This window comes from Quercus lobata, chromosome 2 (genome assembly GCF_001633185.2).
Source record: "Quercus lobata isolate SW786 chromosome 2, ValleyOak3.0 Primary Assembly, whole genome shotgun sequence".
In the NCBI taxonomy this organism is placed as follows: Eukaryota; Viridiplantae; Streptophyta; class Magnoliopsida; order Fagales; family Fagaceae; genus Quercus; species Quercus lobata.
Window position 1 is genome coordinate 18,458,582 of NC_044905.1, and position 13,077 is coordinate 18,471,658.

General features: G+C 35.0%; 2 protein-coding genes across 2 annotated transcripts; both read left to right on the forward strand.

Annotated features, from left to right (window-relative positions):
* Nucleotides 1-841: 841 nt before the first annotated feature.
* Nucleotides 842-8,907, forward strand: LOC115974815 (ER membrane protein complex subunit 4). Its single transcript, XM_031095338.1, has 6 exons — nucleotides 842-1,090; nucleotides 1,178-1,234; nucleotides 1,864-2,017; nucleotides 3,737-3,834; nucleotides 4,015-4,080; nucleotides 8,609-8,907. Exons 1-6 carry the CDS (start codon nucleotides 962-964, stop codon nucleotides 8,645-8,647), a joined length of 543 nt encoding a protein of 180 aa, XP_030951198.1. The 5' UTR covers nucleotides 842-961; the 3' UTR covers nucleotides 8,648-8,907.
* Nucleotides 8,908-11,854: 2,947 nt separating this feature from the next.
* On the forward strand, nucleotides 11,855-12,473 carry LOC115974816 (probable steroid-binding protein 3). The gene has a single exon (XM_031095339.1). The coding sequence runs from the start codon at nucleotides 11,949-11,951 to the stop codon at nucleotides 12,249-12,251; it is 303 nt and encodes a 100-aa protein (XP_030951199.1). The 5' UTR covers nucleotides 11,855-11,948; the 3' UTR covers nucleotides 12,252-12,473.
* Nucleotides 12,474-13,077: the final 604 nt, after the last annotated feature.

Sequence of the window (13,077 nt, forward strand, 5' to 3'; positions counted from 1 at the left end):
CAGCCTGCTCCACCTTGAAGAAAATATATAGGGCCCACCAGCAGATTGTATTTTTTTTTGTTTTTAGAGATGCGTGACTTTATACTTCGGTCATACCCACGTCACTTATTTCTTTTTCTTATGCAACTTTGTCATGAATCAGTTTTTAAATTCAAGCTAATTAATAAGGGATATTTGGAATTGTTTTACTATAACTCGATAAGATAAATATGAAACATAAAAGGGAAATGATAATCGTGAAAGTTCTAAGAGAAGATGAAAAATTATTTTAAAAGTGACAATAAAATATACGTATAAAAAAAATAGATTATAATTAGCATCTATAAAAAAAAATTAAATTATATTTATAAATATATTAAATTTATAATAAATAAAATATGCATATATATACATTTGGGTGAGCAAAACTTGTTCCTAACTCATCACAAGGGAGGGAAAAAATTTACATGGGACAAAGCCAAGGAAAATACTAGGACCACATAATTGTACATAACTTTGATCACAACTTACCATATGGCGAGTTGTGAATAATAGAGGTGGTGATCCCATCACCACACCTCTGTCATTCAAAAACCACAACTTGCCTTATGATAAGTTGTTATTACTAAAGTTGTGTGCAATTACATAGCCATAAACATTGCTCCAAAGCAGGACATGGCAAATCAGACAGGTCGGAACATTTTTTTCCATCTCTAGACTTCAACCAAAATGTAGGAACTCCAAAGTTAGGAAGTCTGATCAAGAAAATAAGAGGCCCAGCTCATTACATCAGGTCAGATTGATTGGGCCCATGTAAATGTTGTATAAACCACGAGGCCCACAACCCAACAGCTGAAAATAACAAAACAAAAAATCACACACAAAAAAAAGGAGTAACCAAAGGCGAGCAGTTGAGTGAGTTAGAAGAAGCACAAAGAGGCAGTAGCGAGAGATCAAATCTCGATTTGAGAAGGAAGGAAAGATGGAGAAGGGAAAGGGAGTAATGGTAGGAGGTAGAAGATGGGGCGTTGACTTCACTGACAATTCTGCATCTCCTTCTTCTCGCGACATCCCTGACCCTCCTGGCTTCTCTCGCGCCTCCCAAGATCAGGTTCCCTCTCTCTCTCTCTCTCTCTCTCTCTCTCTCTTTATTGGATCAAAATTCACATATAAATATATATGTATTCATTCTCTATAGGATGATTCAACGTTGAGTCGCCAAAAGAAGGATGCTGAAGCCAACTGGAAATCTCAGGTTTTGCTTCTTCTTTCTTTCTTTCTTTCTTTTTTTCGATTGGTTTTACGATTAAGGACAATTTTTATTTGATTAATTGTTGCAAAATAACCCCTAATTATATTGAGGTGAGTTTCTAAAATTTGTGAAATATGTGGAAGAAAGGGGATTCAATTAGGCTATGTTGAAGTTGTTTTTGGTGATAGTTGTTGTTGCGGGGTAATGAGGTTTTACAGGAAATATTTATGGAAGTGATCATCCTTAGGTGTTTTATTTTCCTTTAGTCATTTGAATTGTCGACAAGTTTTATTGATTGTTGTTATTCTGTTAGTATTAGGAGTTTGATTATGTTATACTCAGGAGTTAGATTTATTAAATACTTGGTATGTGAATGAGGCTGTATTCCTAGGATGCACGGACACTTCATTTGGAGTGCCATACCTGTGTCATACCCATGTCATAACGATGCCTTATCTACCGTATCATGTTATAATTTTTCGAAAATTGTTTGTGTCGCCTTATCGTACCTGTACCATGTCCGTGCATCCTATCTGTTAAACATAACTTGTATTGATTTTTATTGCTGATTAGAATGGGACTGGATCAGAAGCGAAGGTACTTAATGTCATAATCTGTTTGTGTTTGAACAGAAAGCTTGGGAAGTGGCACAGGCCCCTTTCAAGAATTTACTAATGATGGGTTTCATGATGTGGATGGCTGGAAGTACGGTGCATTTGTTTAGCATTGGTATCACATTTTCGGCTCTTTGGCAGCCAATTAGTGCTTTACAAGGGGTTGGGAAGGGTAAGATGAGACAAATTGCTCGTTTTGTTTTTATATCTCCAACTTTTTTATATTCTGACTTCTCCATGAAGCATAAACAATTTTCATGGCCTGAATCCATGGCTACAAATGAAGAAAAATCTAAGATTACTTAACTTAAAATCCACTAACTTTACATATTTTTTGATAATTTATTACTATGATGCACTTGGTTTGTGACGACCCTTCAGGGCATTAGGATCACTTAAGGTTGTTTACCTCCCTTGTGCTATATTTGTAATAAGCCTTCTTATGTTTGTTCCCCCCTTATACTTGTTTTTATCAGCTGGGTTAGAAGCTAAGCAAACTATTTATTAAACATATGTATGAAAAAAAAATGATCAAATGAAATTACTAGGACGGAAGCCATGTCATTAATGTATATTGCTATAATGATATTTAAACTTGAAAAATGTTTACCCCCCTCATTCTTATTCATTATAAATGTTTCGTTTCGTTCACACGAAATTTACACATCAGCGAATTTTTTTCATGTTTACCTTTTAGAGTGATGGCATGTTTGCTAGCCATGAATTGATTGCATATTAGTCTAGGCATTTCAATCCAACCAGACTTAGCTGGGCCAGGGACCAAGGTCAGCTTGAGCCAGGCCCTGGAAAAGAAAACCTTGGCTGAAGCTCAGGTCATCATGTTCTGAATATTCCATGTCCAACTCATTTGTTTTGCTTCAGACTGATTACAGCTATCTGAATTAAAGATTTCTTGATGCATATCATAGTGAAAATTTTAACATTTATATATCCTGTGAACCTGAGCAAGTTTCTCTTTCTTAATCAAATTCACTACTTAGCCCAAAAACAGAAGGTTAATTTAACATTCTATGTATGGAACTAGTTTTGGACCCCTTAGTCCATTACCCTGAGTTGTAAGTTTCAACACTTTAAGCATTTGAATGTTGTCATTTAGCCACCAAAAAAAAAAGAAGAAGAAAGAAAGAAAAGAAAGGAATTTTGTGAACTTTGTGCTTGAAAAAGGAGCATAATTATATAAATGACACAAGTATGAAAACACATATTGATCTAAATCTGGCTAGGCCTAAAACTAAGCCCAGAGTTGAATAGGGCCAAAAAAATGAAAAAATGTGAGCAATCTCAGCCAGCCATAATTCAAAGGCAACTCAACTGAAAATATTCTGGGAAGAATGAATAGCTTCAGACTAGTTTGTTCTTATTGACTGTCCTATGTGTGTCACATCTTGGACATATCCTTTTTGGAGATTCAAAACCACAATTTTTTTGATAAGTGAGGTTTGAACCCCATTTTTTTTCATATAGTGAATCAAAGAATCACCCCTCCCCCTTTCAAAAAGAACTCCTCCGTGCATGTGCGAGGTGGATCCAATCCTCCTATCTGTAGGGGTATGGAAAATAAATCTAATAAAGAAATCTAGTGCTGCTTATACAAATTGTTCTTTTCTGTCCTTTATTCTTTGGGTCAATTAGTTCATCCACCCCTAGTGGTGGACATTTCGAAAAATGAATTTGACCAGTTGATGTGAGTATCCTTTCTGCATAACCAATCATGATCGACATGGCTTATTTATTGTATTTTGGCACTCGTGTTTGGCTTACTGTAGTTTTCACATGATTTTTGCATCCTGCATTTCTCATTGTATATTCTACTCAGATCTTCAATTTGATCACCAAGTTCATTCAAGTAATTCTAATTTTGGTTCTGCAGTTTTTGAACCTTATAAAGACAGTAAAGTAGAGCTTCTTGGGCCTAAGTTACTCTTCATTGCCCTCAATTTGGGGGGCTTAGCACTGGGTGTTTGGAAGGTGAGATCTACTTTCAATTTTTCATCATTTGTTGTTTTAATTGCATTATCACCTTGTTTCAATTTTCAAAAAAATAAAAAGGCTTATATCAATCCCTCTCTCTCTCTTGTTCCTTTGACATGCTTCCTTGTTCCTTAGTATTTAAATTCCTTTATTTAATTACTATTTTTGTTTTGGCAGCTTAACACTTTGGGTCTTCTTCCCACACATGCATCAGACTGGGTCTCTTCATTACCTCCTGCACAGGTTAAATTCCTCCTCCCATGATGATTGAATTTGTTAATTTATTTATTATTATTTTTTAAATTGGGTTTTCTGGAAATGTTTCTCTAGCTGGGTTGAATGGTTTTAGTAGCCAAAACTTTAAGCAGACTACTAGTGGCTCTAGCTTTTTTTTAGTTTTCTTCTATTGCAGTTTAAGCTTGGTATTCCTCTAAATTATACTAGAATACTTTCATTGTTTATATTAAACCAAACGGCAAATGATTTAAATCACTATTGCAATTTTCTTATTTTGACTTTTGTACATTCATTAATAGTAACATTAAAAGTTCCTTGTATACTGTTGACATAATATCCCATAAGTATAATTTGCTGGAAAATGACATGGATTATATATAGTCTATCCACTATTGCTTGTCCAAACTTGTTAGCTGGCAGCCTCAGTTTTGAACAGCATTCTGCTCCATTATAAGTCCAATTTTTTTTTTTTTTTTTTGATAAGCAATAAACTTCATTGGTAGAAAAAACACGTACAAGAAAAACCGTGTACAAAGAGAAGCAGAAGACAAACAAAACTAAGAAGTGTAAAAACTACATCTATTGAGCACAAATCAGACAGAGAATTGAAAGAGAGAACACCCAACACATTTGTCCACCCAAACAAAGAATAGAAGAAAGAAGTCTTCAATTCTTGAATCAATCATTCGGTTCCTTCAAAAATCCAATTATTCCTCTCCCTCCAAATACTCTACATCAAACAGTCCAAATGTTCACATAAGAAACCATGTTGCTGCCAATCCCTTATCATTTTTCTTTATCTTTTTGTTTCAGCAAACCAATTCCAACAGAACAGATACTTTAATTGACATCTTTGTTCTTCTTTGAACATACTCTTAAATTCTTAATTGCTTTCTAATTTATTGTGCTTCATTTTCCAAATTTTAACATATTGGCTAGCCATGTTTGAACGGTTACTTAGCACCTATACATATACTGGGCTTAACCCATCCCCAACCCTTTTCTCGTTCTCACCTTTGATGAGAATTGGTAGATTTACTTGGTTACATGGATAAATCTGTGGTCTCCTGGAGACTTCAAAAAGTGTCATTTTTAGGGGATTTTGTGTCTAGGGCTTTTAGGAAAATACATAGGTGGAATAAATTCTCTCTTATTTGCTTCTAAAGTTTAGATTGGACAATTTTTGGAGTTAACTGAGAGAACATAGTGATTAACCTATCAGGAATAGCAGGTAAAGTGTGCCTAGCTCTAAAGAGTTATGTGAATATTATTACCTGAGTATTCCAATTTGGAATCACGAGATCTCCTTTTGAATTCATAGGGCAATTGGATCACTCCCATTAAGAGTAAACTTTGTTTCCTTCCTACATGCTTCATGTCACTCTTTACAATACCAATTTATTTTGCAAACAGATAGGAAAACTTCAGAGAAATTTTTTGTGGGGAGGAATGGGTGATGTTTCTAAATTCCATCTAGCAAACTGGAATGAGGCATGTTCACTCTTAAATGAGGGAGGATTTGGATTTGCAAATTGAGTACTTTTAACAAAACCCTTCTAGCTTGATGGCTACGGAGGTTTGGAACTGACAAGAGAATCTTTAGTCATTTGTATGAAGTATGAAGACTTTTTTTTTTTTTTCGAGGGACTCACACAGGGTAGGCCTACTGATAATTATTAGCGGGTGGAATAATTTTTTCGAACTAATTAAGTTTGTTGTTGGAGATGGCTCTTGAGTTCATTTTTTGGTATGACTTGTTGTGTTGACTATCCCTTGAAAGACCTGATCGGGTTAGATTAGCATAGGATAAGGATGCCTCAATAGTCATGTATCTTATTGATATTAGAGGTACAAGGCATTAGAATCTGCAATTCACTGGACACTTTCTGAATTGGAAAGTAGAGTATGTGGAAAATTTGTTTGGTTTGTTGTATTTAAACTTTCTGTCTATTCAACAAGAGGTTCAGTTATCTCGGAGTTTAACTAAGATATAGAAAGTAATATCATTATACGTATTGTGGCAATTTGGGGGGAGAGAGAGAGACTTTTGATGGGATGCCCAAATCAATTTCCTAAGCAATTTACTTTAAGATCTTTGTTTGATTGGATGACTACCTTGGGTAGTATCCTTGCATTTTCTAATCTAGGGGTTAGATCTTTTGAATTTTAGATTGGTCTGCTGGGAGCTTCCACTGGAATGTGCAATTTTGTCATCCACCACAAGATTGGGAAGAAGAAGCCTTTGACCGGTTTATGAGGTTGGTCTATTCTTCGACAGTGCGGGGGCTTGGCCTAGATATGGTTTGTTGGAAGCCTGCAAGGAATAAAGGTTTTGAGGTTAGAGGTTATTATAGCTCCTTCTACCCTCCTAATCTTGTTTCCTTTCCTTGGAGAATGATATGGCAATCGAAGGTTCGTCCAAGGGTAGTTTTCTTTTCTTGGTCTGCTTCCTTAGGTAAGATCTTAACAACAGACAATTTTCGTAAAAGACGAGTGGTAGTGCTTGACTAGTGCTATAAGTGTAAGAGGTGTGGGGAGTCGGTGGATCATCTTTTACTTCATTGCTCTATAGCTTGGGAGTTGTGGTCTTTGGTTTTCTGCTTGTTTGGTATTCAATGGGTTATGCCTCATACTGTTCTTGAGTTGTTTGAGGCTTGGCAAGGAAAGTTCGCGCTACATCGTCACATTGATGTTTGGAAATTAGTGCCTCATTGCTTGATTTGGTGCATTTGGTGTGAAAGGAATGCTAGAAGCTTTGAGGGTTGTGAAGGTTCTTTGCTGGAGATTTAAGTCTTTTTTCTTACTCACTCTCTTTGAATGGAGTGTGGTTTTTTCTCATCTTTTTTGTTCTCCTTTTTCTACTTTTCTTGACCGTTGTTCTTTTGTTGCTTGATTTGTGCCCCCATAGTACATCCCCAATGTACTCGGCTTGGCAATTTTTCTACTATTAATAATATTCTTACGTTATTTATCAAAAAAAAAAAAAAAAAGATTGTGATTTCTTAGGAGTGTTCAATGCACAATTTGTGTATTTGAACTATCTCCCCTTTCGAATAAAACTATTGTGCATTAAAAAATGCTCTGTATATTAAATGGCATCTCTCCTACCCTACATAACAGGTGGAGGATGAGAAAAACAGTGAATAAAACTTCTTAAGATTTTGAAAGAGTTTGTCTACCTTGACGATAAGGATCCTTAAGAATGTTTTCCTGGAATATTGTACAATTATAAATAAAAAATAAAAATAAAAATAAAAAAATTGTTATTTTTGTTGCCATGTGATGTAAACATTACTGGATTGAGGTTGAGTTATAATTTATCACAGGATAGGGGTTGCATCTTCTACTAATGTATATTATGCATTTCTCTTCCTTTTTTCTTTCTCTTGACTTGAATTGACCATCTCTTCATTACTAGTGCATTAATTGGTTTTTTTTTCACATGACTAAACCATCTCCAACAGCTTTTCCTCATATTCTCATCAATATGGGTCACTCCTATCTTTGAGTGAAATTCCTCATTTTGAATCCTATCTTTCCTTATATTTCCTCTCTTTTTTGTTGTGGTGAAGAATTTAGTTATCTCACAAAGAAGAATGAGAACACACTGAAATTGTTTGCTTACTAATATAAACATGAAAAATTCATGAATGGCCATTGACATGCTTTTCCCAAAGTTAAAAACATGAAGTGATGGAAGTTACCAATGAGCTATAGCTCGGTTAGTACTTCCTCCTCTCATAATAATGGGATGTTGGGTGAGATTGTGGGTTCAAGACCCACTTGGTGGTGTGTGTGTGTGTGTGTGTAATTTACTGTATCATATTATAAAAAGAAAATTTTAAAAATGAAGGGATAGAAGTAGTCGTTTCCTTTTTGCCAATCTCTAAATTTCATTGTAGTTTAGATATGCAAATGCATGTTTAATATGGTCCGGCAAAGATTGGGACTCCACTTCCTTATATCAAACATTTAACCCATCAGGCTGCCACCTAGTGGTGGGAGGCTTGGGATGAGTTGTAGATCCAGGCATCCTAGGTTTGTATCCCCACTAGAAATTCTCTTGGATTACTTGGTACACAGTTCTAGCGGGTGGAGTCGTGTATCCAAGGTGTACTCCCCAAGGATGGGTCCAAAGAGCCTTGCCTTGGAGAAGTTCCACGCCATAAACAAAATAAAAATAAAGAAAATAAAAAATTTTAAATTAAGGTTAATGTTCTACCCTTTGAGATCACTGTTCTGGGGCCGTGGTGAGGTTCCACGCCATCAAAATAATAGTTTGAGGTTAATGTTCTACACTTTGAGATGACTGCTCTGGGTTCTGTGGTATGATATTTTGTTAGTTAGACTTGAAATCAGGTTTGATGCTTGGTTCTTAAAGCATTTCTTTGTGGCAATTATTGCTCTTGATGATTTATCCTAGCTATTGGGTTGTAGTAAACATCAAATTTGTTCTATTATTGACTAGAATTCTTTACACGCCCTACTGCAGAATGCTCTATCAAGATCCTAACATTTTCTTCTTTGATTTCAGGAAGTTGAGTATTCTGGTGGGGGTATTCCTTTACGTTGATGTGCATGTTTGGTTAAAATAGACTGACGGATGAAACTTTGATATTGTTTTTGACTGTTGGCTTATTTCGCATGGCCATCATGTGGACGATTTGCCAGATGTTTTAATTTAATTTTATCAAACTAGTGGCTAGGTTTTGTGGAACATACTGTGAGTCAGTGGATGATGCTGGAATATTTAATCCAATACTTCGTAGTAAGCAAACGTTGATGGTATCATGATTTGTGCTTTATTCAAAATGTAGTTCCTTCATTGCTTCATACTAACGGTCTGTGATTGTTTGTAGACATAAATAAAACATTTTGGCATTTCACAAATCACCCTTAACCAGAGAGCCGATGGTAGCAATAGTCTATAGATGGCTCTCTGTTAGATATAGATCTCAATTGTATTTTGAAAGACAACTGAAAACCATGAGACTCTAGTTTCTACGCGTAGTGCTATATGCACATCTCAGGTCTAACGCCAAGCTAAATTAGGTTAAGGGATTATACTAATGCCAAAGTGAATCAGGCAACCACACAGTTTGCGAGCAAAAGTTGGAGCTGACTCGAAGCTTTAAAAATTATCTTCTCTGTGCTATTCAATATGCATAAAGTCACGAGAGAAGTAAATTTCTAGTTTATACACCTTAAGAGATTTCCGTACTCATTTTTATAAAGAACCATGAAAGGAGTGCATTATATTTAACTTCCAGAATTATCTTACTTTCCTTCAATCAAATTGCAAATCAACTAATCAAGTAGAACAAGAGAAAATAAAGAAAGTTGGCAGCAACAACAATGATAGGGTATATTTTCACCAAAGCAAAATAAATCTAACACACGAGAGTCATCCTGTCTCCGAGGGATCGTCATGTGCAAGAGGATCGCCAGCTACCCATGCATGGTTCCTTGCAATGCAATCCATCCCATGACCACTTGTCGGGTACACCATTGTGACAGACGAACAGGACCTGGCAGATGACCCCCTGCACTTAGTCTCCCAAGCCATTTGCATATCTTCAACTACACTCTCTCCATATGGAAAGAACTTGCACACCATGCCAAAAAATCCTCCTACATATTCACATCCTCCAATTATGGGAAGTTAGACTCAAAATCTTAGGACTCTCCATGAGGGAAGATCCTAAATTCACGGGAACTTGGTCAAGTCTATACCACTACATAAACACCAAGCCCCCTTCTCTCTAAGGTATGTATAATTTCTCAATTCTCATACTTTTGGAGTTATTAAGAATCGTTGAGTTGCTAATTTAACCTTTAGAAGGTCTTTGGCTGACACCACACCAATGTACTATGTAGATCTTTTATTCTTCAAGAACTCCTAATGACTGCATATTTGGACGATTGACTCATTGACGATTCATTGCATTATCAAAAAATAAATTTTTAGTCCCAATATTTTGAGGTCAACAATGGATCTTCAACAAATTAGTTAGGAAGAGTATTTATAATGAATCCATTCATAATAGAGTAACTAAATTTTAGTCTAGTTGTCAACTTACCACAACCCTCTAGGTATATGTGTGGAGCAAACATAGCTTTTACAAACCAACATAGCATTTCTAGGAACCACAAAACAAAGATAAAATGTCAATAATATAAAGAGGAAGTCTAAATACACAATGAATTTGACAACAATTAGTGGTATCTCATATCACAATAATATTGTAACTAATTATATTATGCCAACTCAATAAGGTGTGAAAAAAGTTGTGAAATTTATTATGCTTGAAGCATTGCTCATCATAAAAATGTCTTGTAATTTAGAGAAATGTCATGTCCACAACATTTTTACAACAAATCCTAAATGGAAAGTTGTTATTGGTTGTTATGGTAAGCAAAAAAATAATTTAAGTTGTGAATTCAAATTTGAACTAATAACAACTTACTACATGTGATTTTTTATGAAAATATTGTGAATATAGCATATCTCTATAATTTTAAACTATACCAACAAAGCATTTGCACTTGCACGCATAAAGCATTCTAACTTACAAGTCAAAAGTCAAAATTTTCAATTAAAGAGAAAATTCAAAAGGACCAACAAACCAACATTAAACTTTTACAACTATCATCCTATTTAAACCTGAAAACCTTATTTCTGAGACTCGTGAGTTTGACATATACATCAGTAGAATAAATTCAATAAGAGTAGTGTAGAAGGCTTTATCTATACCCTCCACTACCAATGTGCTATATCAGATTTTTACCATAAAAAAATAAAACGTAACACACGATTTCACCCTCATAAAATAGGTGGGATAATAATTATAAACAAAAAATAAACCCAAATATTTAGAAATTCAAAACTCAATCTCATCATGTAAAAGAGTAATAGCAGGTCACGGTGAAGAGTCGTTGGAGACAATGTTGACGATGCTTCAATTATTTGAGAATTATAGCCAGGAGGCTTAGCAAAATCTCCAAGTTTTTTGCCCCTTTTTCTTTTAGGTTACTATTTCCGTAGGTATTAAAGAAAAGAAACTCCAAGTCATTGAGATTCAATCAAAGAGAAATGCTATGTTAACAATATTTTTGCAATATTTTCATAACACATCCTAGATGACAAGTTGTTACTTACTATTATTGGTAGGCAAAAAAATAATTTTAGTAGTAAATTCAAGTTAAAAACCTATAACAACCTGACACTTAAAATTTATTATGAAAGTGTTGTAAAAATATTATAAACGTAGTACTTCTTTCGAACAAATAGCCATCAACATGGACAAGAAAGGTCATAGCATTTATAAAAGTCCACAAGTGTTTTTGACGAGTGTGATTTAAACAGTATTCTTATTGAATTTACCTTCTAATTTAAATCATTGAATAATGTTAGCAATATAAATTTTGTTTTCAGCTTCTTTTCAGCATTGTTGATATCACTCTCGTGATCTACAACTACAACTTATGTTATTTTATAACAAGTCATGTTAACCATTTAAAAATATATATATATATATATATATTAAAAATTTTGCCACTAGATTTATTATTAAAAAAAAAAAATTGTCTACCAACTATTTTAAATATTTTAAAAGAAAAGCCCCAAAAAAATAAAAGCACTTTTAAGTTTTAAGTTTTAAGTTTTAATATTGACCAAATATTAATCTACTAAAAAAATAATTGAACAAATAAAATAAAATAAAATAAATAAATGAAATTTTACTTAAATAAATATATAGTGCCTTTCCCACTCACCGCTCCATCCAAATCCATTATCTAATCTCTTTCTTTATAGTTACTGCCATTCATACTCATAACAGTCTCTCAGAAAGTCTAAACTCAATCGCAGAGCAATGGATTTGACATCCCAACAGCTTACCCAATACAATGGTACGGACGCATCAAAGCCCCTCTACGTGGCTGTGAAGGGTCGCATCTTCGATGTCACGAACGGCAAGTCCTTCTACGGCCCCGGAGGTCCCTACGCCATGTTCGCCGGCAAAGACGCCAGCAGAGCTCTGGCCAAGATGAGCAAGAACGACGAGGACGTGACACCCTCTCTCGATGGCCTCTCCGACAAGGAGATCGGAGTCCTCAACGACTGGGAGAAGAAGTTCGAAGCTAAGTACCCCGTTGTTGGTCGCGTAGTTTCTTGAATCCTAAGCTTGTTTACATGCTTTATATATGAAATGGGTGTCTATGTATGTATTGGTAATGCTATTTTGGGGGCTAATACGCTTCTGGGTGTTTGTGATTTCGTTGGAATTTGACGATTTCGAATTGTTAATCATGGATGTTGTTGTGTTACTGTTGGAGGGTTTGTGTATGATTAGTTTGGGTCAAATAATAAATTTTGGTTGTGTGAAAATTGGAGTGTTTGGTACATGTGTTTTGATGTTTGAAAATATGTGTCGAAATATGCATGGGTGAAAAAGTGCGTGGAAATTAGTGTAATGTTGCTTAAAAACTGAAAACAAGTGATTAAATAAGTCTACCAAGCAGTCCCTGGGTATTCTGCTTCTATCTTTGATTACTTTGGTAACATTAAGGATGTTCACGCAATGCACCAAGAACCATGTAGCTCAACTAGCATTACTGGTGTTTCCAACAAGACATTCAGGGTTCAAATACCCCCTCTAATGAACCTTACTTGTTGACCTCATTCCCATTTCACATATAGGTGTGACAAATTCTGTATACATGCTTATGTGTGTACATACCACATGCACAAACGTATAATTGCTTATGTGGTACTCTCATGAGGTAAAATTGAAGTTGTAATGCCATATATCTGTATTACGCTCCATCAATTTGTTCATCATTTGATACGGAGTATTTCATTTGTTCTTTCATTTAATTTTGAGGATGAAGTTTTTTTTGGGGGGGGAGAATTCTTAGGAGAAATCATCTTAATCATATAAGTGCGGTCATCTGCAACCTGTAATCAAAGAGTTGTTTCTCTGAGTTAATTCTTCCAACTCT

Coding starts and splice junctions, on each gene's coding strand:
- LOC115974815 (XM_031095338.1), top strand. CDS start 962: ATGGAGAAGGGAAAGGGAGTAATGGTAGGAGGTAGAAGATGGGGCGTT. Junction 1,235..1,863: donor AAGCCAACTGGAAATCTCAG/GTTTTGCTTCTT, acceptor GTGTTTGAACAG/AAAGCTTGGGAAGTGGCACA. Junction 2,018..3,736: donor TTTACAAGGGGTTGGGAAGG/GTAAGATGAGAC, acceptor TTGGTTCTGCAG/TTTTTGAACCTTATAAAGAC.
- LOC115974816 (XM_031095339.1), top strand. CDS start 11,949: ATGGATTTGACATCCCAACAGCTTACCCAATACAATGGTACGGACGCA.